Source organism: Convolutriloba macropyga, unplaced genomic scaffold (assembly GCF_964194025.1).
Source record: "Convolutriloba macropyga unplaced genomic scaffold, txConMacr16.3 SCAFFOLD_1700, whole genome shotgun sequence".
Classification (NCBI taxonomy): Eukaryota; Metazoa; Xenacoelomorpha; order Acoela; family Convolutidae; genus Convolutriloba; species Convolutriloba macropyga.
This window is the reverse complement of record NW_027450178.1, coordinates 14,770-39,109: the sequence shown is the minus strand read 5'-3', so window position 1 is coordinate 39,109 and position 24,340 is coordinate 14,770. Positions and strand designations below refer to the sequence as shown.

The 24,340-nt window shown below is 34.6% G+C and overlaps 1 protein-coding gene across 2 annotated transcripts; it reads right to left on the bottom strand.

Moving 5' to 3' along the window:
- Nucleotides 1-1,152: 1,152 nt before the first annotated feature.
- Nucleotides 1,153-23,932, bottom strand: LOC142355687 (uncharacterized). Of its 2 annotated transcripts, none has more exons than XM_075407769.1 (4): nucleotides 23,832-23,932; nucleotides 19,104-19,176; nucleotides 16,504-16,649; nucleotides 1,153-1,716 (listed from the first exon to the last, which is right to left on the bottom strand). In XM_075407769.1, exons 1-4 carry the CDS (start codon nucleotides 23,926-23,928, stop codon nucleotides 1,511-1,513), a joined length of 522 nt encoding a protein of 173 aa, XP_075263884.1. In that variant the 5' UTR covers nucleotides 23,929-23,932; the 3' UTR covers nucleotides 1,153-1,510. The 2 variants fall into 2 exon arrangements, with proteins under 2 accessions (XP_075263884.1, XP_075263885.1); XM_075407770.1 differs by lacking the exon at nucleotides 23,832-23,932 and adding an exon at nucleotides 20,093-20,183.
- Nucleotides 23,933-24,340: the final 408 nt, after the last annotated feature.

Below are 24,340 nucleotides of genomic sequence, written 5' to 3'. Positions count from 1 at the left end.
GAAAAAGACAGCGTAATTGTAAAGACATTGTAAACTAGATACGTCAGTAACAGACGTTGAGACGCTAACGGTTGCTATGCTATTGGAAATACAATTTCTGTTATATATTGTTTATTTAGTTTTGAGAAGAGATAGTAGAGATCCGATCAATTAAATTTCGCGAAATTTTTTATAGGAAATCATTGGAAGAGTAACCTAATTAAGATATTTTATAATCTATCGAGAACTCTATAATGTTTTTATTGCTCAACGCTGTTGCTAAAATTTCCCCTAGTCGAGATCTAGGTTTTATGAAAAGACCACGCAAAATTTATAGCGGGGTGGCGATATTGACTCAAATTGCACTGTCGAACGCACTCATAGATTCATTGGAATGATAATCAGATCACGCATGCCTTAGAAATCACGAAAAAGTTCTTTATCTATGAGTTCGGCTATCCGGCTTCAAATTTGTTCGACGCCATAGCAACGCAAGCTGAGGTGTACGCTCGAAAATGTCCAGATCAGACCATCTCGAACGCACACTTTACCATTTTGCGCTCGAAATTACAGGGCAATTTTGAGCACAGCATCTCACTTTTTGTCTGATTAGATGTAGATTTGAAGGCGCTTAAGTCTGAACAAAACCGATTTCGAGCGCGCTTGAGTCTGATTGTAAACAGCTTCAAGCGAAACTGGGTCTGATCATAATTGGCTCGAATGCAACTGGGTCTGGAAATAACTAGTTCAAGCGCAAAACAGTCAATAATCCTGCGCTTGAAGCCCTAAGATTAGAGAGCATTTCGAGCGCGACTGAGTCTGATCAGAAACTATTCGGATCGCAAGTGTTTCCTATCAGAGGTACATTTGAGCGCAAGTGGGTCTGATCAGGAAGGCAGATCCGTTCGAGCGCACAGAAAGTGTCGAGCGCGCATGAGTTTGATCAGAGACGACTTTGAACGCACTTCCAGCGCACAAAAACTGACGAGTACATTTGAGTCCGATCAAGGGCTCTTTCGTTCTGGGAGGGTCTGATTAGGACGATTTCGATCGCACACCTCAGGCTGGGAGTAGATCAATTTGGTGCAAAAAGATATATATCTTATATATTCTGTTGAAATGCTTATATATTCTGTTGATATAGAACGCTTATATTCTGTTGAAAAGGATAACTTAAGCCGAAATTAAATTGTTTCATCAAAATCAAAAAGCTTTCAATTGAGCTACTTCTTTGTAATGCTGAATTTAAACCCGGACCCTAATGTCATTATATATCAGTACTGATTCATGAAATTACTTGCCATAGCAAAACAAAGATGAGGTACTGAATCATGAGGTTCTACCGCGAAAAGTCTCAGGTATGTCGTGATAATAGTACTGCTCAGAGTAAAATGGCAGAATTCATGATTCAGGGCTGCAATGTTCTGAGAATCAAATGCGGGTTTTTTCTACAAAAAATTCTCCAGTCTGTTGAATTAGTCGTTCGAGCGTTTGCATTAATGACCTAAAGGTACATCTTCACGTGATCAGACTAAAGAGTTTGACTGGGTCTGGCATTGCTTGTCAAGTACTTGGGCTCATTGTAAATGTTGTTCCTCGTTACAAAGTCTCCGAACAATGACTTCCTCACTGGTGCTAAATGGAGCCCGGAAGACTTGACTGCGTGGGTTTGTTGGCGTCGGATTATTGACATGATCACAAACAACACAATTCCAATCCAAAATAGACCACTTGATACTGAGTGAAAAGTGTGGTTGGTTGCTTCCTCTATTTCTGCTTAAGAAATATGAAGTTCTGAATTATATATATCGCAGTGGTACCATTAAATTATGTATCCCATGCATTCATTAATTACCGCGGAACTAAAGACCACGACAGCTCGAGCTCGAGGTTTCAGCTCAATTTAAGCGCATTTTTTGAATAATTTCAGCGCATTTTTGTATAATTTTGAAGAAATTATTTAAAAATGCGCTAAGAGAGATGAGAATTGGCGTTTTCTCACCTCATTTCTTACATAAAGCCATCCGCACACTAGGCAGATTTCTTGTGCAACTCCAGCGACTGTTTAGTCAAGTTATTTCATACCCGTACCTAACTCTAAGTCGAATTGAGTAATGAGTCAGAGTGCAATTCAGGTCACATTTTGCACTGAATTTGTCTGATTCAGAGCTAAATTCAGTGATTCATTGTGAATTATTTTCTGATTCAGAAGAATACAGAACATTTTCTCTGAAATTTGGTCTGATTCAGAGAAATTCAGAAATCACTTCACAGTTGGTTCTGAAATCCTTCTGAATAAGTATTGAAACCAGAAAATGCTCTGAAATTGTTCTGAGTCAGTACTGATTGTCACTGAACTTTGGGTACGGGTAATCATTCGTTTTGTTCATTCTCTAGAAAGCGCGAAGACCAAGGGCCAGTGAAATCGAGTCGTTCAACAAGAAAGAGAAATGGAGTATAATAAAAAATATCGTTCGTAAATTGACCAAAAACACAAGCAATTGCGTATGTGCTTAAAAAGTGTACGCGATATGAAGTTTTTATCAATAAGCCTGCCTTCGACACAAATAGTGCACCCCGGGGGTAGTTTTCACCCCTATTTCACCCCTAATTAGCGGGGATTAGGGTGTAATACGTTTTCCACTCTATTTATCCGGGAAAACAGTGTAAAAGTGTAATTTCAAAAAATTACAATGCTATTACACTCTTCTGTCCACTCCTTTTACACTCTTAAAAAGAGTTTAATTAAGGGTGGAATGATAAAAGAATACATCAATGCTATAAAAACCGTTTTGTTATAGCAACGTATTTTAATTCGGAGTGAAAGCAATTGAAATTCGGAAATGTCAGGAAAAGGAAAGTGAAAAAGTCACTTGAGAAGTCAAAAATTTTACAAGAAGAAATCAAAAAGGCCAAGCAAAAAATCTGCATACATATTACACACAGGTTTACAATAATTTCTTCTCTTTCGAGAGCAATTAAAAACACAGAAATTGGCAAAAAATCATAAATGAGCATAATTGTTTAATCGAAATCTTTCTATTCAGTCTTTATGTCTTCTATTCACATTTTTTTATAATCGCTCTTTATGTCTCACTGACATTCACGAGAAAATTGTTGCAACCCGGGGGAATTTTTAAACCTATTTCACCTCTAATTAGCGGAAGTTAGGGTGTAATCCGTTTTCCACTCTTATTTATCCGGGAAAACAGTGTAAAAGTGTAATTTGAAAAAATTACAATGCTATTACACTCTTCTGTCCACTCTTTTTACACTTTAAAAAGAGTTTAATTAAGGGTGGAATGATAAAAGAATACACCCTTTTTTCCACCTTTATGAAAAGAATGAATTATTTTTACACTCTTACACCCTTTTTATTGAGAAAATGTAATTTAAAGTGGAATAAAAAAAATTACACTCATTTTTCCACCGTTATGGTCCATATGATTTCCTTTTACACTCTTACACCCATGTTATTGAGAGAGTGAAATTAGTAGAATTAAAGGAGGATTGGTAAAAAATTACATTCCTTTTTCCACCGTTATCTCTTGTATCATATTTTTTAATACACTTACTTCCCCTCGCGTGAAATTTTTTTCACTCTTCCACCATTGTTGTTTCTTTATTTTAGTGAAAACATGATTCGTATGTTTTCGTATGCGAATATAAGTATGCATCTTTGTATGTGTTTGTACGTGTGTTTGTTTGTGTTGTGCTTCTGTGTATAAGTGAGTATATGTGTGTAAACGGGTGTATAAGTGTGTGTCTCTCTGTGTGTGTGTTTGTGTGTAATTGACAGTGGTAGAGTGTTAAAAAACTTGAAGATATAACATTAGGAGTGTAATAATCATTTAAAGGTGTATTATGAGGAGTGTAAAAGAAAATTGAAAGTGTAATTATTATTAAAATTTACAAACTTATTATTTAAAATTTTATTCTCACAATTACACTCTTACACCACTAATTAAGCAAAAAAGAGGGGGTAGTTTTTTTTTATGTTTGCACTCCTTACACTCTTTTCCCCGTTATTTTTGCAGAAAAGCTACCACGGAACGGAACGTTACAATTAAAACAAATTTTGTTGGGCGTGTAAAAAAACTGAATATGAGAAAGCATCGCATATTATGCAATTCGCAGTCAAAAACAACCCACCTTGAGATGTCAGCGTCACTTCAGCGCATTGTAAGCTCTGATATTTACGGAAATTCTGTAAATGCAAAAAAAACTTTAATATTTTGACGCATTTTCAGCACATTTCTTGCAAAAATTTTAGCAGTCTTTTCCCATGCAATTTTTACAAAATTTCAACACAATTGCATCGCACTCTCGCAATTATAACAGAATTATTGCCTCAGATGGCCCATCTCCTTTTAAATTTTTGGCGCAATTCTTAAAAAATTTCAGCGCACATCTTGACAAAAATTTCAGAAAGTTTCTTGTCCCCGGTATATAATGATTCCAACGGTAACATACAAAATAACAGTCAGTTCTTCAGTGACGAAAAAAACGAGCACCAAATTACAAAAAAAATCACTTAAACATCAAATATATGAACCAACAAGAGCCACCACCTGAATGCAAGTAAAATTTCGATGCCAACACAAAGCTCACGACTTCTTTATAATTACAAACATTTGTGGGATTTTATTTCTATTCAGAATGCCGAAAGGAAGTCCAATTTTAAAAAAAATTGTCTCGCTAGGGACTTAGAAAGGATAACTCAAAGCTCTTCAAAAGTATGGTGGGCACCATAATGTAAAACATATATCGACTAACGTCGGAAAATTGCCCTCGAATGAAAGGCGGGGAAATTTAATGACGGGCTGTAGCCCAGATAAATTTTATTTATGGGTGCAAGAATATCAGACTAAGGCGGGGTGCGAATCCCGACCTTCTGAATCCCATTCCGTGTCCTCGGCAGAGGCATTACCCACTTTCCTATCGTGGCCTTGTCAACAATGCTATAAAAACCGTTTTGTTATAGCAACGTATTTTAATTCGGAGTGAAAGCAATTGAAATTCGGAAATGTCAAGAAAAAGAAAGTGAAAAAGTCACTTGAGAAGTCAAAGATCTTACAACAAGAAATCAAAAAAGCCAAGTAAAAAATCTGCATACATAATACACACAGGTTTACAATGATCTCTTCTCTTTCGAGAGCAAATAAAAACACAGAAAATTGCAAAAAATCATAAATGAGCATAATTGTTTAATCAAAATTTTTCTATTCAGTCTTTATGTCTTTTATTCACATTTTTTATAATCACTCTTTATGTCTCACTGACATTCACAAGAAAATGTTTTCAACCCGGGGGGAGTTTTCAAGCCTATTTCACCTCTAATTAGCTGAAATTAGGGTGTAATCCGTTTTCCACTCTTATTTATCCGTGAAAACAATGTAAGAGTGTAATTTAAAAAATTACAATTTTATTTCACTCTTCCGTCCATTCTTTTTACACTTTTAAAAAGAGTTTAATTAAGGGTGGAATGAAAAGGATTACACCCTTTTTCCAACGATATGAAAAGAGTCAATTAGTTTTACACTCTTACACCCTTTTTATTGATAAAGTGTTATTCAAAGTTGAGTAATAAAAGTTACACTCATTTATCCACCGGTATGGTATATACGTCTTTTTTACACTTTTACACTCTTGTTATTGAGAGAGTGTAATTAGTGAAATTAAGGAGAATTGGTAAAAATTTACACTCTTTTTTCCACCGTTATCTCTTGTATCATTTCTTTTAAAACACTTACTTCCCCTCGAGTGCAGTTGTTTTACACTCTCCCATTTTTTTGTTTATTTATATGAGTGGAAACCTGACTATATGTGCATTTGCGTATGGGAGTGTAAGTTTGCACTTTTGTATGTGTTTGTACGTGTGTTTGTTTGTGTTGTATTTTTGTGTATATGTGTGTAGATGGGTGAACATGCGTGTATATGTATACGTGTGTTTGTGTCTGTCTGTGTGTGTGAAATTGACAGTAGAGGGGTTTTAAAAAATTTAAATGCAAAACGTTAAGGGTGTAATAACCATTTTAAGGTGTAAAATGAAGATTGCAAAAGAAAACTGAAAGTATAAATTTTATTTAAAATTACACACTTATTATTTGAAATCTTACTCTCACAATTACACTCTTACAGCGCTAATTAAGCGGAAAAAAGGGGGCATTTTTTTGTTTTTACACGCTTTACACTGTTTTCCCGTTTGTTTTCGGGGAAAATCCTCTCCCCGTGACAGAACGTTACAAATAAAACAATTTTTTTGAGAGTGTAAAAAAACTGAATATGAGAAAGCATCGCATATCAAGCAATTCGCGTTCGAAAACAAATATGCTCGAGATGTCAGGTTCACTTCGGCGCATTTAAAGCGCTGATATTTACGGAAGTTCTGTCAATGCAAAAGAAACTTTAATATTTTTACGCATTTTCAGCACAATTATTGCAAAAATTTTATCTTCTTTTTCCCAAGCAGTTTTAACAAAAATTTTAACACAATTGCATCACACTATCGCAATTATAACAGATTTATTGCCTCAGATAGCCCATCTCCTTCTAAAGGTTTGGCGCAATTCTTACAAAAATTCAGCGCACACGTTGACAAAATTTTCGGAAATTTTCTTGTCCCCGGTATATAATGATTCCAACGGTAACATACAAAATAACAGTCAGTTCTTCAGGGACAAAAAAACGAGCACCAAATTACAAAAAAAGTCACTTAAACATCAAATATATGAACCAACAAGAGCCACCACCTGAATGCAAGGAAAAATTCGATGCCAACACAAATTCACGACTTCTTATAATTACAAACAATTGTGGGATTTTGGTTCTAGTCAGAATGCCGAAAGGAAGTCCAATAGAAAAATTGCCTCGCTAGGGATTTAGAAAGGATAACTCAAAGCTCTTCAAAAGTATGGTGGGCACCATAATGTAAATCATATATCGACTAACGTCGGAAAATTGCCCTCGAATGAAAGGCGGGGCAATTTAATTAAAGGCTGTAGCCCCAGATAAATTTTATTTATGGGTGCAGGAATATCAGACTAAGGCGGGGTGCGAATCCCGACCTTCTGAATCCCATTCCGTGTCCACGGCAGAGGCATTACCCACTTGGCTATCGTGGCCTTGTCTTCAATGCTATAAAAACCGTTTTGTTATAGCAACGTATTTTAATTCGGAGTGAAAGCAATTGAAATTCGGAAATGTGAAGAAAAAGAAAGCGAAAAAGTCACTTGAGAAGTCAACGATTTTACAAGAAGAAATCAAAAAGGCCGAGCAAAAAATCTGCATACATATTACACGCAGGTTTACAATAATTTCTTCTCTTTCGAGAGCCAGTAAAAACACAGAAAATTGCAAAAAATCATAAATGAGCATAATTGTTTAATCAAAATTTTTCTATTCAGTCTTTATGTCTTCAATTCACATTTTTTTATAATCACTCTTTATGTCTGACTGACATTCACGAGAAAATTGTTGCAACCCGGGGGTGTAATCCGTTTTCCACTCTTATTTATCCGTGAAAACACTGTAAGAGTGTAATTTAAAAAAAATACAATGTTATTACACTCTTCTGTCCATTCTTTTTACACTTTTAAAAAGAGTTTATTTAAGGGTGGAATGAAAAAGATTACACCCCTTTTCCAACGATATGAAAAGAGTCAATTAATTTTACACTCTTACACCCTTTTTATTGATAAAGTGTAATTTAAAGGTGAGTAATAAAAATTACACTCATTTATCCACCGTTATGGTCTATAGTTTTTTTACAATTTTACACTCTTGTTATTGAGAGAGTGTAAGTAGTAAAATTAAAGGAGAATTGGGAAAAAATTACACTCTTTTTTCCACCGTTATCATTTCTTTTAAAACACTTACTTCCCTCGAGTGCAGTTGTTTTACACTCTCCCATTTTGTTGTTTATTTATATGAGTGAAAACCTGACTATATGTGCATTTGCGTATGCGAGTGCAAGTTTGCACTTTTGTATGTGTTTGTACGTGTGTTTGTTTGTGTTGTGTTTTTGTGTATATGTGTGTAGATGGGTGAATACACGTGCATATGTATATGTGTGTGTGTCTGTCTCTCTCTCTCTCTCTCTCTCTCTCTCTCTCTCTCTCTCTCTCTCTGTGTGTGTGTGTGTGTGTGTAATTGACAGTAGAGGGGTGTAAAAAAATTTAAAGGTAAAACGTTAAGAGTGTAATAACCATTTAAAGTGTAAAATGAAGATTGTAAAAGAAAATTGAAAGTATATCTATTATTAAAAATTACACACTTATTATTTGAAATCTTACTCTCACAATTAAACTCTTACACCGCTAATTAAGCGGAAGAATAGGGGGCAATTTTTTTTGTTTTTACACGCTTTACACTCTATTCCCGTTTGTTTCCGGGGAAAATCCTCCCCCGGGACACAACGTTACAAATAAAACAAATTTTTTGGGCGTGTAAAAAACTGAAAATGAGAAAGCGTCGCATATCAAGCAATTCGCGTTCAAAAACAGACATGCTCGAGATGTCAGGTTTTTCAGCGCATTTTAAGAAAGTTCTGTAAATGCAAAAGAAACTTTAATATTTTTACGCATTTTCAGCACATTCATTGCAAAAATTTTAACAAGTTTTTCCCAAGCAATTTTTACAAAAATTTTAACACAATTGCATCACACTCTCGCAATTATAACAGATTTATTGCCTCAGATGGCCCACCTCCTTCTAAAGTTTTGGCGCAATTCTTACAAAATTTCAGCGCACACCTTGACAAAATTTTCGGAAATTTTCTTGTCCACGGTATATAATGATTCCAACGGTAACATACAAAATAACAGTCAGTTCTTCAGGGACAAAAAAACGAGCACCAAAATACAAAAAAGTCACTTAAACATCAAATATATGAACCAACAAGAGCCACCACCTTAGTGCAAGGAAAATTTCGATGCGAACACAAAATTCACGACTTCTTTATAATTACAAACATTTGTGGGATTTTGGTTCTAGTCAGAATGCCGAAAGGAAGTCCAATTTTTAAAAAAATGTCTCACTAGGGATTTAGAAAGGATAACTCAAAGCTCTTCAAAAGTATGGTGGGCACCATAATTTAAATCAAATATCGACTAACGTCGGAAAATTGCCCTCGAATGAAAGGCGGGGCAATTTAATTAAGGTCTGTAGCCCAGATAAAATTTATTTATGGGTGCAAGAATATCAGACTAAGGCGGGGTGCGAATCCCGACCTTCTGAATCCCATTCCGTGTCCTCGGCAGAGGCATTACCCACTTGACTATCGTGGCCTTGTCATCAATGCTATAAAAACCGTTTTGTTAGAGCAACGTATTTTAATTCGGAGTGAAAGAAATTGAAATTTTCAAATTTCAAGAAAAAATAAGTGAAAAAGTCAATTGAGAAGTCAACGATTTTACAAGAAAAAAATCAAAAAGGCCGAGCAAAAAATCTGCATACATATTACACACGTTTACAATAATCGCTTCTCTTTCGACAGCAATTAAAAAAACAAAGAAAATGGGAAAAAAAATCTTATATGAGCAGAATTGTTTAATCAAATTTTTTCTAATCACTCTTTATGCCTTCTATTCACATTTTTCTATAATCACTCTTTATGTCTCAGTGACTTTCACGAGGAAATGTTTGCTCGTATAAAGCATCTATCAGCGTGACTAATACCAATTGGTGGCGCAATAAACAAAATGATTATAAATGAATAAAACAATGAAACACAATGCTATAAAGAGCTCAAAAACTTGAAAAAAAACATGGGCTTCTCATTTTGATTGTTGGGCTTTTCCAGCGTCTTCAGAAGTCACAGCGCTTAAAACACTGCTAAAAGCTGCTGAGGATCTCTACTGCAACTTTATGTTGTCATTCGATATCTTTTAATTTTGTCAGGGGACGTAAAATTAAACCCAAGATAACCTCTCAATTCAACCCAATCAACCGACATAATAAGAAAGACCAATCGAGTAATGTTTTTAAATCAAAATCTTCAAAGCGTGCCTCAGACAAAGGTTGCTCCTGAAAAAATTTTTATCGGATCAACCTTTACTGCTCAACCTATTGACCTGAACACGAACATAATTGACTTTTGCATTGACACTCCTTTTAATAAAATCAAGGACCACCATAACTCCACTTCTATTCTGAAAAACGCGATGAAACAAAAAAAATCCTTTGTCATGATTTGCTGCAATTCAGAAACTTACTAGAGCATAGGTCCTTAAAACTTGAAAACAATTATTTATTTCCACTTGCAAAAACAGCTGCAAATGTCAAGACAACCGTCATAGCTAAAAAATGTTCCCTGCGTAATCTTGGAGTGTCATGTTCCACAATTTGTAGTCATTCTACAAAATCAATTGATTATAAATCAAATTGTGAAAAAGATAACTGTGAATTGTGTAAGGCGATACCAATTACTCCTAAGGGATTATCATTGTATATGTCTTAGGAGCGTATTCAAGAAAGAAGCTCATTTGTCCTGCTTGCTCAGGAATACTCTTTAATCCTCATTCGAGTTATGTTTTATATCAAATTTGTCAAAACATGCTTCGAGCAAAGAGTGCTCGTGAAAAATTTTTTGTCGGATCTGGGTGACAATTGTAATTCGGGATTCTAAGAGAAATGGTGTAAATGAAGTAACGATAGCTCATTTTTGTTGATACACTCAGGTAACATAAAGGTTTCAGCTGCCACAGAACTACTAATATTCAAGAAAAAATGGTTGTATACTTTCCTTCTTTCCAAAAAAGCAGCCAACTGCACGAAATGATAAAACAATGTCAAATGACCATTTTGAAAGTATTTAGACAAGGGAAAGTATTTTGAAAGTATTTAGATAAATTAAAATTTTGGAGGAGCTAGCTCTGGGTTTGAACAAAACAGTAACTGCAATTAAAAAATTTTGTCTCTTATGTGAATACAACATCAAATACTTTAATTGGAATGAATTAAATTTTCTGGAAACTCTGATCCTGTCGCAAGGTTTGTTGAACTCGAATACAATTTTTTGCAGCAAGAGAAACGTCAAGGACCATAGCGCTAAAAGTCTATGTTATCTGCAAAAAGTTCAAGAGTAGACAGACAGTACGTTCAATTCTCAAAAGCGACCACTTAGCCACACTTATCTTTATTGGAGAGACCGTTAAGAAAAAAAGAAGCTAACAAAAAAATTGTGTACATTAAAACAAGTTACTCTAATGATCTATTCCCTATATGTTAGAAAAAAATATTGGAGATCATTCTACACATCAGAAAATGCTTTAAAAATGTATGAAAAAACTCTGTTGTTCTTGGAAAGGGTAATTTGAAAACATGCACCACAAACGACAGTCCTTATACGCCACGACAAGACAAGTTTAACGCCACGTCAACAAGGGATTTCAGTGAATACAGTAGAAAAGTTTGCACAGATAAAGAAGAAGAACAAAAGAAACGTTTTGAAGCAAGAGAATAAAAAAAACTTTGGTCGGGCGGGTTTCAAAACTTAAGAATTGCAAGGCGTACATAGAAATTTATACACAAAATCATCAGTAGAAAAAAAAGACAAAATACAAAGACTCAAAAACAAATTTGGAACGGTTCTGACCTATGGAAATGATCGTTGCAAAAGCTCTCAACAATAAATCTTTAGCGCTAGGTGAATATTTTTGTAAAAAAGAACAGTGACAATTCTGTAACAACGCATTGCACATCAGTAACAATTTTACGTTCAGGTATATGAAAACCACGGAGATATTTGATCTGCGCAACACCCTAAATGTTAAAAAGACCGTTGCGATCATCACTCCTTCCTGCTTGGGCCATGAGAGATGCAAGAGAACACATAGCCGAACTTCTGTTTTTTGTTTAACGAATTCTTAACTGAACAACTTCTTCTTAGCGACCTAAAGCGTGCCAATGTGATGCCAATTTTCAAAAACAAAACACGATCATGAAGATCCATCCAATAATTTAACCACCAATTTTACTTACTGAAGTTTGGCCAATATTTGCAAAACCCTCCTACAAAAACAAAAAAAATCCTGTTCAGAGAAAAATAAATAGCTTGCACCAACACATTTTGGATACATAAAAAATTGTCACCGACAGTTGCCCTTTTATAATTCACAGAAAAACTTAGATATGATTTAAGCAAAAAAGTTTTTTCAAGACTATGAAAAGATCTTGGTTTGATACGGCTTTCCTTTCTTTGACAAAAAACCAATTTTTCAGGTTTTAGTGAGCAAGCAAAATTAAATTCAAATTTTTGTGAGAAAAACGTGATCTAGTCAAGTTCTCTTAACCGTAGACTACCACAAGATACTGTTCGGTAGCCAGAGCTCTTTAAAATATTTGTAAAAAATACGAAATATTCTACTGATGTGAACTCTGAGGAAATGCAGTACGCTGATGATATTTCTTGCATTGGAAAATCAATTTCTCCATCAAAATTACTTGTTGAAGAAACTGTTGCTAAACTCATTTTTTTCCAAAGAATTAAACGTGAATGAAAGCAAAACCGAATTCAATTTTTCTGGAGCCTCTTCTTTCTAAAGTAAAGAAATATTTAATGACGGATGTACAGTTCTTTAAAAATATGAAAACAAGGAAGATCGCATCGATTGAATTTTTTTTGATGAAGAGGTGAATAAGTACTAAAAAAACTTCCATTGTTATTCTTCTATTTCATCTGCATACCCTATTGTTGTGTTTTGGTCTCAGGTCTTAAAATGTCAAATTTGATTACTGAAAAAAAATTCATCGGGGGGGATAAAAACAAAACACGTTTTAATAGAACCACGATGCCACGAGTTTCTGTAGAATTCGATGGTTAAGAGAAGACGTTCAATGCATCATAGATGAATTTTTCAGAAAACAATTTATGATTCAAATGGCTTCGGCACTTTCTGCTCGCACTTTGCTTCTGATTTTTTTTTTGCATGTATTTGTTGATGTTTTCATTGCCGTAAGGTTTATTGCAAGGTTTTTTTTAATGACTTGAGAACAACAACCATCAATGTGTTCCCATCGACGCAAAGCTTAGCGCTTTTCTGACTTCCGTTGCAAGCTATTGAATTTAAAGGCGTTGATGCTACGGGTTTTCTCAATTTTACGTGGCTTCAAAATGTTTGTTTATATTTGCTGATTTTTTGTCATATTGTTGAGTCATATTTTTAAAGTCAAATTGATAGAAAAATACTTATCCCATTGCTGTTAAAAACTAACTGAAAATAGAAAAAATTTTACTGCAAATTTCATTTGTTAATGACTTCGACACCTTTCTCTCTCAATTTTTTTTGAATTTGCTCAATTTGCCAGTTTTTTTCTATTTTCGTCTCAAGCAGAGAGGTCTCATAAACTCTAATTGAGGACAAAAAACTTTTTATTCGATAGAGTCAGTTTATAGCAAATAGTCTGAAATCTTACGACTCTGTTTGTTTTGGAAAAATATTTTAAACCTTTCAGTTTTCGTCATTTTCGTCAAGTTTTAACTGATTCTCACCATTGAGAGGGCCCATGCACCTCTTTGTATTTCAAAAATTAACATTCAATTGATATTATGTCGTATTTGATGTTTTGCTGGTTAAACTTTGTGAGTGGTCAATGTTTGTGTTTTTTTTCTCAGGTGTACTGATTTAATCTTTCAGTATGTTTTAGCTGAGTTAGCAAAAAAAAACTGTTGAAAAATAAAAATCAATAATCAGATAACAATTTTTATTCAGGTATATGACAACCAAGGAGATGTTTGAGATACGGAACACCTTTATTTTTAAAAAATCCTTTGTTTTATCACCCATTCCACATTGAGATATGCCAGAAAACACAAAACCAACCTCTCTTTTTTTGTTTAACCAATTCTTAAAAAAACAAACAATTTTTTCCTAGCGACCTAAAGCGTGCCAATGTGAAGCCAATTCTCAAAAAAATACGATCATGAAGATTTATCCGATAATTTAATGACCAATTTTACTTTCTGAAGTTCGGCCAATTTTTGCAAAATCTTTCTACAAAAACAAGTAAAAACTTATTTAGAGAAAAATAAATTGCTTGCACCAACACAGTTTGGATACAGAAAAAAGTGTCACTGAGAGATGCTCTTTTATGATTCCAGGTTTGATATCAGCATAAAACTTTTAGAACTATAAAAATATTTTGTTTTGATACCACATCCCCTTCTTTGATATAAAAAGAAATTTTTTAGGTTTTAGTGAGAAAGCAAAACTAAACTGAAGTATTATTCAGAAAAAAGTCTTCAAGTCAAGTTTTCTTTACCGTAGACTACCACAATGCACTGTTCGGTGCCCACAGCTCTTCAACATCTTTTTAAAATCTGGGAAACATTCTACTGATGTGAATTCTAAGAAAATGCATAACGCTGACAATGCTTTATTTCTAACAGTGGGAAATCAATTTCTGCATCAAAATTAATTGTTGAAGAATACGTAGCTAAACTCATTTTTTTCCAGGAAGTTCAATACTTCTGGAGCCCTTGAAATGAACAAAATTTAAGAAGTAGTTGTTAACGAATGTACAGTTCTGGAGAAAAAAATAATGAAAAACAAGGAAGGTCGCATTAACTGTATATTTTCTTTTGATGAAGAGGTAAATCAGTACTAAAAAATTTCCATTGTTATAAAGGTCAATAATCCATCACAAAATGATTTCCGGAAAAACTTAGATACGTTTTACTGACTGCTATGTTTTTATTCGTTTTCAAATAAGTTTTACAACTTTTCAGTCTTTGTTCTCTTCGTCAACTTGAAACTTATTCTTACCATTGAGAGGTGCCTTGCTTTCCCTGTAATTCATAAGTAAACGCGAAAACTATAGTATGTCGTAACTGATGATTTGCTGGTTAAATTTGCGATTTTGTGATTGGTCAATATTTGGGCTCTTTTTTCTGTTCTTTTAGCACATCTGCCTAATAAAAGATCCCAGTTGTTTTCAAGTCTTTCAGTATAACTTTAGCTGAGTTATGAGAAAAACAGTTGAAATATAGAAATCAATAACCAGATAATAATTAATGATTTTAATGGCTTCAACAATTCGTGTTTTGGCAGATTATTTGTTATTTTTTGATTTTCTTTGCATGCATCTTTTGTCTGTTTCTAAGGCTTATTTTATTTAGTGCAAAGGCAGATGCTATCGGTATTATAATGAAATGTTAGTGATTAGCATTTTTGTAATTTTACGAACAATTGTTTCGTTAATTGCTAATGATATTTGAGACGTTTGAAATTAATTGGTTTAAAAAAATGTTGAATGATTTTTGAACTTCGCCTGATTATTTTTTCTTTTTGTAGACTGGTTACCTGCTCTCAATGAGGAAAAACCTTATCTGATGTGTAGTTGAGAAAAAGTAAATCTGTGTAGTTAAGGTTTTATCTGATTGCATTTAGACGTTGTTACTAGGTGCTTTTAAGTTTAGATATTGGGCTTCTGCCGTGAATGAACCGTTTTTGCTTATTTTATTGATTTTTTCTCATAGCCTTTTTAATATCATATCCCGTAAGCGCTGTATTGAGGCATGGCATTATATAATTCTATTAGTACTTTGGGTGTGTAACGAATTTTTTTAAACTCAAACATCTGTTTTTAATTATCTCTTCATTTGGTTGACAATTAAGTCAAAAATTTAGATGAGCTCGGGTCGGAACATCATGTGAGAATGCACATTAACGAGCCTCCTTGTTAATATTTAATGTGAATAGAGTCAGTGAATTGACTTAAGTCAAGAGACAAAAGTTGTATGGAAAAATATACATCAAATTTGTTGTACTCAGAATAAACCATTTAAGCAATAATTTATCATTTTTTATAAACGAGTTTTTCTAGGGATTAGAATACGTTATCGAGGAAGTAGTTGATATGAAGCTTTCTGTTTAAGCTTGAGAGAAACATTGATTTCAGGCCAAAATTCTAGACAAAGATTTTTGATTTTTATCCACGTGTTGCTTTCGGTAGGAGAGCCATTCTGCTATAGAACAACGTTTTAGAGGATGGGACGGCGAACAAAAGTAACCAGTTACAAATTTCGCCTTAAAAAACAAAGTCCCGATTTTTGGATCAAATTTTTTGAATCGTCTAGTTCATCTATTTGTACGACTCGAAGAGGAGTATTGGAGGCGTGTTTGTTTTTGTTGAGCAGGCCTGACAATTTTTTGTTAATTTTACTGCAGAAGGCCACAAAAAAAGTTAAGGTAATATAAGGTAATTTGAACTTAAAAGTTTTAAAATTTTTACCTTAACTCAAGTTAAGGTAAAGTTAAGTTAAGCTTTGCCTTAAGTTTACCTTAACAACAGTTTACTTTAACTCCATTTTGATAAATTGACCTTAACTTTATTTAATGTGAAATCTCCCTCTTTGAAGTATATTAACCCTTGATTTGCCATTTCATTAGTCAAAAAATTGGAGCTTGATTTATATCTGAGACTATTCAGGTGACAATATATTATTAAAATCTGGATTTCATATTATTATTATTATTATGTCATACAATTGATTTAAGGAAGCAAATGAGAATAGAATCTTTCTTCCGAGAGCGTAAAGCATCAAAGGGTCGCAGTCCACTTTGGTAATATTCTGTTGAGCTGTCAGCATTATCTGTGTCGCAGTCCCACAAGACACCCACATGGTCGTTATTGTAAACAGCAACCATTTGAAAAATATCGCAGACGGTCTGAAAGTAGTGAAGTCCAGATCTAGGTGCAAATAATTATAAACGCGAACTGGATGCTGCAAATTTGCCTTCTTGCGGTATGTAGTATTTGTTGCCGCTGGAACCACCCCCCCCCCCCCTAATTTGGGGAAAGAGACTTTTGATAAACGTGACATGTTGCTAGGTAGCACGTCTAGTCTATCTGTACGAGTTTGTATTATAAAAACACCAATATACACAAGCAGCCATTTGCAAACAAATGGTGCAAAAGGTTCCAAATTTGATATCATGCATATTAATAATATTTCTTCATAAAATTCTGCTATTGCTGAATCCTCATACATCTTAGAAAAAATTATTAGTTTACTAGTTTATAATACCTTGTCAAATTGACGCCCATATTTGACCGAAAAGTGTTAAAACACGGTGCCTGATCGACCAAGATATCCTATGAAAACAGTTTAGCCCAAGTTTTATTGAATAGCTGGACTGTAGCTCGGCATAAAATTTTCACGCTGCACTTCGCTATGTTATGCTGAAACTTTTCTCTACTCAAAATAGATTTTCTAGTTCCAAAAAATTTGAGCTCACTTTTAATGTTGTCTAGTGCATATAACGTACTCAGAGGGCCTTTTTTTCAATTCTATCAATGGTGACAAAAGTCATTAAAAAAGAAATCTGCGGTTTGAAATTTTGAATTAGAATCGCACAACACGACAAGATCGTGGTGAGATATAAATTTTCTAGTCGCATTCAACCAAACTTGCTAATCAAGTTTGCTTGTAACAGCGGATATGTTAAGAATTCTTAATTTTGGCAGCAACAGAGTTGTATAGGTTGGGTAGCTCTGTCAATAACGTATGGTTTTTGTGTTGTTTCGTGATGTCTCATTTTTTCGACCGGATCTTTTCAACAATACCCCCTCCCCCACACTCTGCTAAAGGGGGCCCAGTGAAACTTGGTACAACTTGATAAGACATGCATGATCTAGACACTTCCTGCAAAACTTGGAACATCTTGCCAAGATCTTTAAATACCAACATTTCATGGTAAATCTTGATAAGATCTTGGTAAGATCTTATCAAGATAGACCAAAAGATCTTGGTAAGACCTTATCAAGATATACCAAAAGATCTTGGTTAGATCTTAAAAAGACAGACCAAGAAAATTTCTTGACAGCTCTTGACAAAATGTTGACGAATCTTGATTACACTTATTATCTTTTCTGATCGCTGCTCGACGTATCTCGTCCTCAGAAAAGAATTCAAAGTCTTCTGAGACTCAACCCATTAAATAAAGCTAAGGTGAGTACTATGTACATACCAAGCTGGTGCCCACTTAAAAAATTCATTAAAAATTTCCAAAAAAGTAGGCTCAATTGTTTGTTAACAAACTAACGATAGCTGAATTTTCCCAAAAGTCTTGATAATTTTCAATAATTCTTGATAAGTCTTGATAATTCTTGCTTAATCATATGAATTCGTGCTAAATCTTAAATAAAGGTGCTTTTCAATTTTAACAAATTGGTAAATCTTGCGATGCCATGCTTAATCTTTCTTGATTATCTTGCTAAGACCTTGTTTCTTAACGGCCATGCAAAGATCTTGTAAAAGATCTTGACAACATTTAAAAAGATTTTGTATGTTTATTATCAAGGATACAATGTTTCAGTTCACTGGGGGCCTATTCTTGAATATTATTTAAGCGGAGCCATTTATTAACCGATCAGAGACGACTAATAACTTTCCAGTACGCGAACACTATACTCAACTGAATGAAATAAAATGAGCCATGCTTTGTCAATTAGCCGAATTGGAACACAAGGCGAAAAGAAATTTTGACTGGCGGGTCGGTGAGCGCGCTTCGCGGCTTCGCTGCAATAGCCGACCCGCGATTTCCAGATTATATCTCACAGCGCATTAGAGGCATGACCGTGAAAAGCGGCTCTCAATTGCACTTAAATTGATATTCGGCTAATTAAACTGTAGGCCAAGTAATATAGTGTTAAAATATAGCGCAGAAGGGGGAGGATTCTCTACTAGGTACCAAGGGGGGAATTGTTGAAAAGATCCCTTTGAGCTCCGAAAATATGAATAGACTAGACGACCAATAAATGCTATTAAAAACCAATCTCTGATATTTGATATGAAAACGGTGCTAGGACAATAGATAAAAAATAAAATTATTTCTATTAAAGAATTGTTTGGCCAACTTGACCATTTAGTGGAATTTGGTGACAAAATTTCCCCCTCAGATTCCGCACGTTGAAATCTGTTATAAAAAATAGATGGATCTCAGTGTAAAAATGTTTGGAGCGATCCGGTCCACAGTGGCTGAGTAGTAAAGTCGAGAACTTTTCTCAATTTAATAACAATCAATTGAGTCAGATAAACTTCGGTGAAAAAAGAGCGCGCAAATTTTTGGCTTATCTTTGCAAAAACTAATTGTGAAATATTATTATCAATGACGCCTTACCCCATTTCATAAGTTGAGAAGTTCAGCCTTGCTATCAAACTGCAACCAATCACAATTGATAAAGTTCCATGACCTAAAACAGTTATAAGAAAACATGAATAAAGACAAGAAGCCAAATAGTGAAACCAAACTTACAGAAAAGAACTCGCATGCTGAAAAAACTCTGAAGCGATTTACTGAAAAGCAACCTGAAAATACCAACTAATCAATAGAATCAATAAAATAAAAATTTTTGAATATGCTGTTCATTGTGTCACCCGAAAAGTCACGAAACAAAAGCATGGAATTATTGAGTCCGTAACAAGACAACATGGTCGGCTGATTACTAATCAGTCATAAGTAGCCTAAAATTGCCTCACCATGTGATTTGCAGTGGGATAAAAACAGACCAACGCAAGAAAAAGTAATATAGCAAGATGAATAACTGACTAACATTGGCCACTTCCTCTCAAACAACTGGCGAGCGGTTGGCTTCGTTAGTAGCCAGCTGGGCTTAGGGATGTTAACATTAGGGGGGGAGGTAATTTGTTGGGTGTGTGTGTGGGGGGGGGGGGAGTTGATGCTTTGGGTAGTAGAGTTGGGAGGGATACACGAGAGTGGATTGAGATCGGCAGGTGGAGGAGGGTGGACGGGAGATTGTTGGTCTTTTGGGGAGGGGATAAGAGTCGGGTTCGTGTGCTGTACTTTTTTTCAAAAACAGGAAATATAGTCAGAAAAAGTGAGCAAATTGTAACAAAATTGTGTTCAGAGACCTCACACATATGAAGAAACGATTAGAAATAGAGCTTAATTATATCTAATATGCGTAGAATAATAGCATTTTACGTCAAAATTGAAGATTTGTTTCGTTTTAAATTGATTTGGCAAGATGCAAAAGTCTTGTGCGTTGACCTGGTTGTTATTGAAGATAATTTTAAGGATGGTTATGGAAATTTTTGCTTGACTCATGACGCATAATTTTTGTTGTTATCAATTTTTTTAATACTTACAGTCTAGTAAGTTGTTATCGAAATTGTAGCTCAATTCAAGAGAGGATAGTAAGATTCTCATATTGTTGACAAAATGGCCCAACGGTGAACACATGAGTGCAATCAGTTAAGAGATTGTAGAGTCGCAACAAACTAAGGTCCCAAAGCATTACTTTTACCATAATGGTGTCGGCTAGAATCAAAATAGTGACGTAGCAGATGCTCAAATAACTGTACACAAGGTGACGACATAATGCGAAAGTGAGAGAGCGAAATTTGGTTTTTGTTGCCACCATTTCGTTTCTTTCATTTCTTTGTGGTTCTAGCACAAATTTCTTATTCTAGCTTTTTCTATGTTGTTTACGCAATTTTCCCATTTTTTCTGTAATGTTTTTTGTTGACCGAAAAAATTCTACTGCGATCAACTATCTTACTTTTTCTGTATGAAAATGATTCAGCTAATCTTTGGGCTTGAGGTTGCAAAGATGGGCATTTATGCTTGTTTTTCTCCTGGAAGATCTTTTGAAAGACTTTACCTGTAAAAAAAAACTTACTTTGGACATTGTCATCTTTAAAAAGATCACAATACCAACTTACTCAATCCTGAGCTATTTGGCGGGGAAGGGAAAGGTAAAAAAGAGGGAAAAAGGACAATTTTTACTTATAATTTTTATTATTCACTTACAATGGGAAATGAACAAAAGAAACCGAGCCTTAAAATTGAGAAAAGTTTAATGTCGCAGAAAAACATCATGTCTCCAAGTGATAGCAGTGCATTAAAATTCAGTTGCATAAAGTCTTGGAAAACCACCCCTGTATTGGTACCTGTCCGATTAGTTAGATACCAATGCTTTTTGCACCTAAAGGCTATAAAGCTCATTAATTTTTCAAATAGAAATTGCTCATAAAAACTCTTTTAACCTGAATTGCTATGATATAACGAACTGGACTCAACAGTTTAAACATTTACTGGAAATTTAGTTATTCAAACTTCGGAGGAATTACAACTAAATTTATATTTGTTGAAGGAGCTCTGCGCTCCATTGAATTGAAACATAGTTAAGTCAGAACACAAAAGTAAAAAGTTTTATATTAATAAAACCCTGAACGCCTAAAGATTAGGAGAAGTAGAAAACCCAGCAAACTAGGTACTACAAAACAAATTATGAAAATTATTGTTATAACATTCTAAAGTCAAGCAACCTTTAATTCCCCAGAAACTATATATTCTAAATTTTTAAAGAAAAATCCCATTCATTACCTCAGGAACAGCGATAGCCACTTTTTGTGCAGTAAAGTTAATAATAAAATTAACTATAGATTACAGTTATAAGCTATAAGGATAGAATAAGAAGATTCTAGCATATTGCGTGAGAAAAGAAATCGAAACAAAATTGTTTGGTTTTTTGAGCAATTTTTTAAACTCTAAAACTGATAAAAAATATTTTGAAATCATTGAGCACATAAGACGTGGTAATTGTAACGGCTGCTCTCCTATCAAAGTCAAGGAAAACTTTACACCGCCCAGTTCGTTTCAGCGGTTTCAAATCTGTCCGGATATTGTGTTTTTGCAGTTAACTTTTATGAACTGTAGTACCCGATATACTGTAGATAACCGTTACATTACTTGTTGCTCAATAATTTCAAATGACTATTTGTCCAGCTTTGCTGAATGACAAATAACTTTGCTTCAATTGAGCAAAAATCCAAAAATTCAAATAACTAATTACTCTCAAATTAAAGGTTTTTCAAAGATATCTCCTTAACCACAAGTGCTAAGAACAAAATAAATTGTGTGCTTATGCACGCTGGGTAGGCCCACTGTTTGGTGAAAGAATAATAAACATAACTTGAACTATATTGATGGGCCCGGATTTTATATTTTATACCCAATCTTTAATATATGGGCGAAATACAAAGTTTTAGGTTTCTTTGTAACCAAGTTCTCAGATTTACCAGTCAAGAAACTGGAATCAGCCTAGGCAACTGGTAATTGAATGAAAAAAGAACGAACAGTTTATCTGCTCTGTAACTCTACTTAATAAAACTTCGTTCCGCAATGTGCAAAAATTGAGAATTTCAAAGTCAGTTCTATTTTCAATAAGTCAGAGTAAAGTTAGGCTGCACAATCACTTTTATGATCTACAGAAACAAGCCACAGTAAAAAATAATTTACCTCTCAAAAAAATGTGCTTCAATACGCACTGCAGGTAAGTTTAATATAACCAATATTACAAATTTCGACTGATTTTTGGTAGTTTTTCAAGCTCCTTTTATGCCGCTGTTCACGTGGATTTGCATATCAAACTCAACTGATGATTGGTTGTAGATAATAATGTCCACCGAGTGTGAACACTTTTCCATAACTTCACTTTTTCAGTGTAAATTTGATGTCATGGGAAGTTTGTTAACCATGTAGAAGTTTTGTCGAACATTCTGTATCAATAAAATGTTGATTCGCAATCCAATCGCAAAGAATCTCATGCAATACTGTTAAGTCGTAGTATTGTTTTGCAGGTGGTTGAGATAGTTCGACTTTGAGTTTCACTTCCTTGTATGAAAATTGTGTACTAATATATATGTGTACTAATATAATAAATATAAATGTTGAACAAAGTGAACAAATTTCTATGGCTTCGATAGAATGTAGCATTAAATTTTGCTCTTCACACTATTCTTGCTTTAAGGCTTGAAAGGGCCTTGAAGCGCTATTCAATTTGGTAATTGAGTTAGTAAGCTCAGCCGCTACATCGCCGGCCCTGTTTTCTATCGCGAAAACATCCTTTCCAGGTAGTACTTGGGCGAGCTTCACCACTGGTCTCTTGTACACTCCGTCGTTCGTTTGAACTATCGCTGATCCAATCACACCGTCAGACCCATCGATGGTCTCCGTAACTTGACCTACATTATAATATCCACGCTTATCGCTGTCTTCGACCAACCAAACGAGATTCCCTTCTTTAAGGTTTTCGTTCGACGTAGATCGCCATTTTTGTCGATTAATTAGAGTTGGTAGATATTCTTTACGAAATCTGTCCCATATAAGATATGCATATGCTTGAGTTCGTCGAAAGAGCTTTCGGTGATCCACAAATTCTTCTGAGCAAGGTAGATATAATATATACAAAATCAATGTCTGACATAGTTCGGTAGATATAGTTCGGTAGATATAGTTCGGTAGATATAGTTCGGTATTGCGCTTGATATATATATATATATATATATATATATATGAATAATACTTTACTCTCAACAAATTACCCCCTCATTCTTACACCATTTTACCCCCTTGGCAGCCCAACTCTTACACTATTTTAACCCCTCTGAACAAATTACCCCTTCACTATTACACCATTTTACCCCCCTTGGCATCTCAACTCTTAGCTCATTTTACCCCCCCCCCCCTCTGGACAAATTACCCCCTTACTCTTACACAATTTTACCCCCCCTTGGCAGCGCAACTCTTACATCATTTTACACCATCTGAACAAATTACCCCCTCACTCTTACACCATTTACCCCCCCCCCCCCCCCCTGCATCCCAACTCTTACATCATTTTACCCCCTCTGAACAAATTACCCCTTGCAGCCTACTCTTACATGGCAATTTTAGTCAGGGGGTAATTAAGTTCTTGGTAAATATGTTTACTATTTGGAAAACATGCAAAGATACTGCAAGTTTGCACATACCTTGACAATGTGCCAATCAAGATGTTGTCAATATAATTCAAATTTAGTTTGATTAAGTAGTTCTTTGTACCGTTAAGCCAATAAGGAAGAGTTGGTTCTTTTGAACATTGGTCAGGGGTCATGTGCATGTAGGCTATCACTACAACTGCGATTCCACAGAACACCATCACACCACTTCTGAATATTCGACAAAATTTAGTATAGCTAACAGTTGCGTTTGTACACACCAAAGCAAGAAAACATTTCTTAGCATATTCACAGCGAAAAAAACTGATAAATTAGTTTTTAGGTTGGCTCACTACAATATCTTCAATAATCAACATTAAATAAGTCCTGAGCACCATATCTGAGCAAATACGATAATTTGTTCAGATGGTGTAAAATGATGTAAGAGTTGGGCTGCCAAGGGGGGTAAAATTGTGTAAGAGTAAGGGCGTAATTTGTCCAGAGGGGGGTAAAATGAGCTAAGAGTTGAGATGCCAAGGGGGTAAAATGGTGTAAGAGTGGGGGGTAATTTGTTGAGAGTAAAGTATTATTCATATATAAATATATATATATATATATATATATATATATATA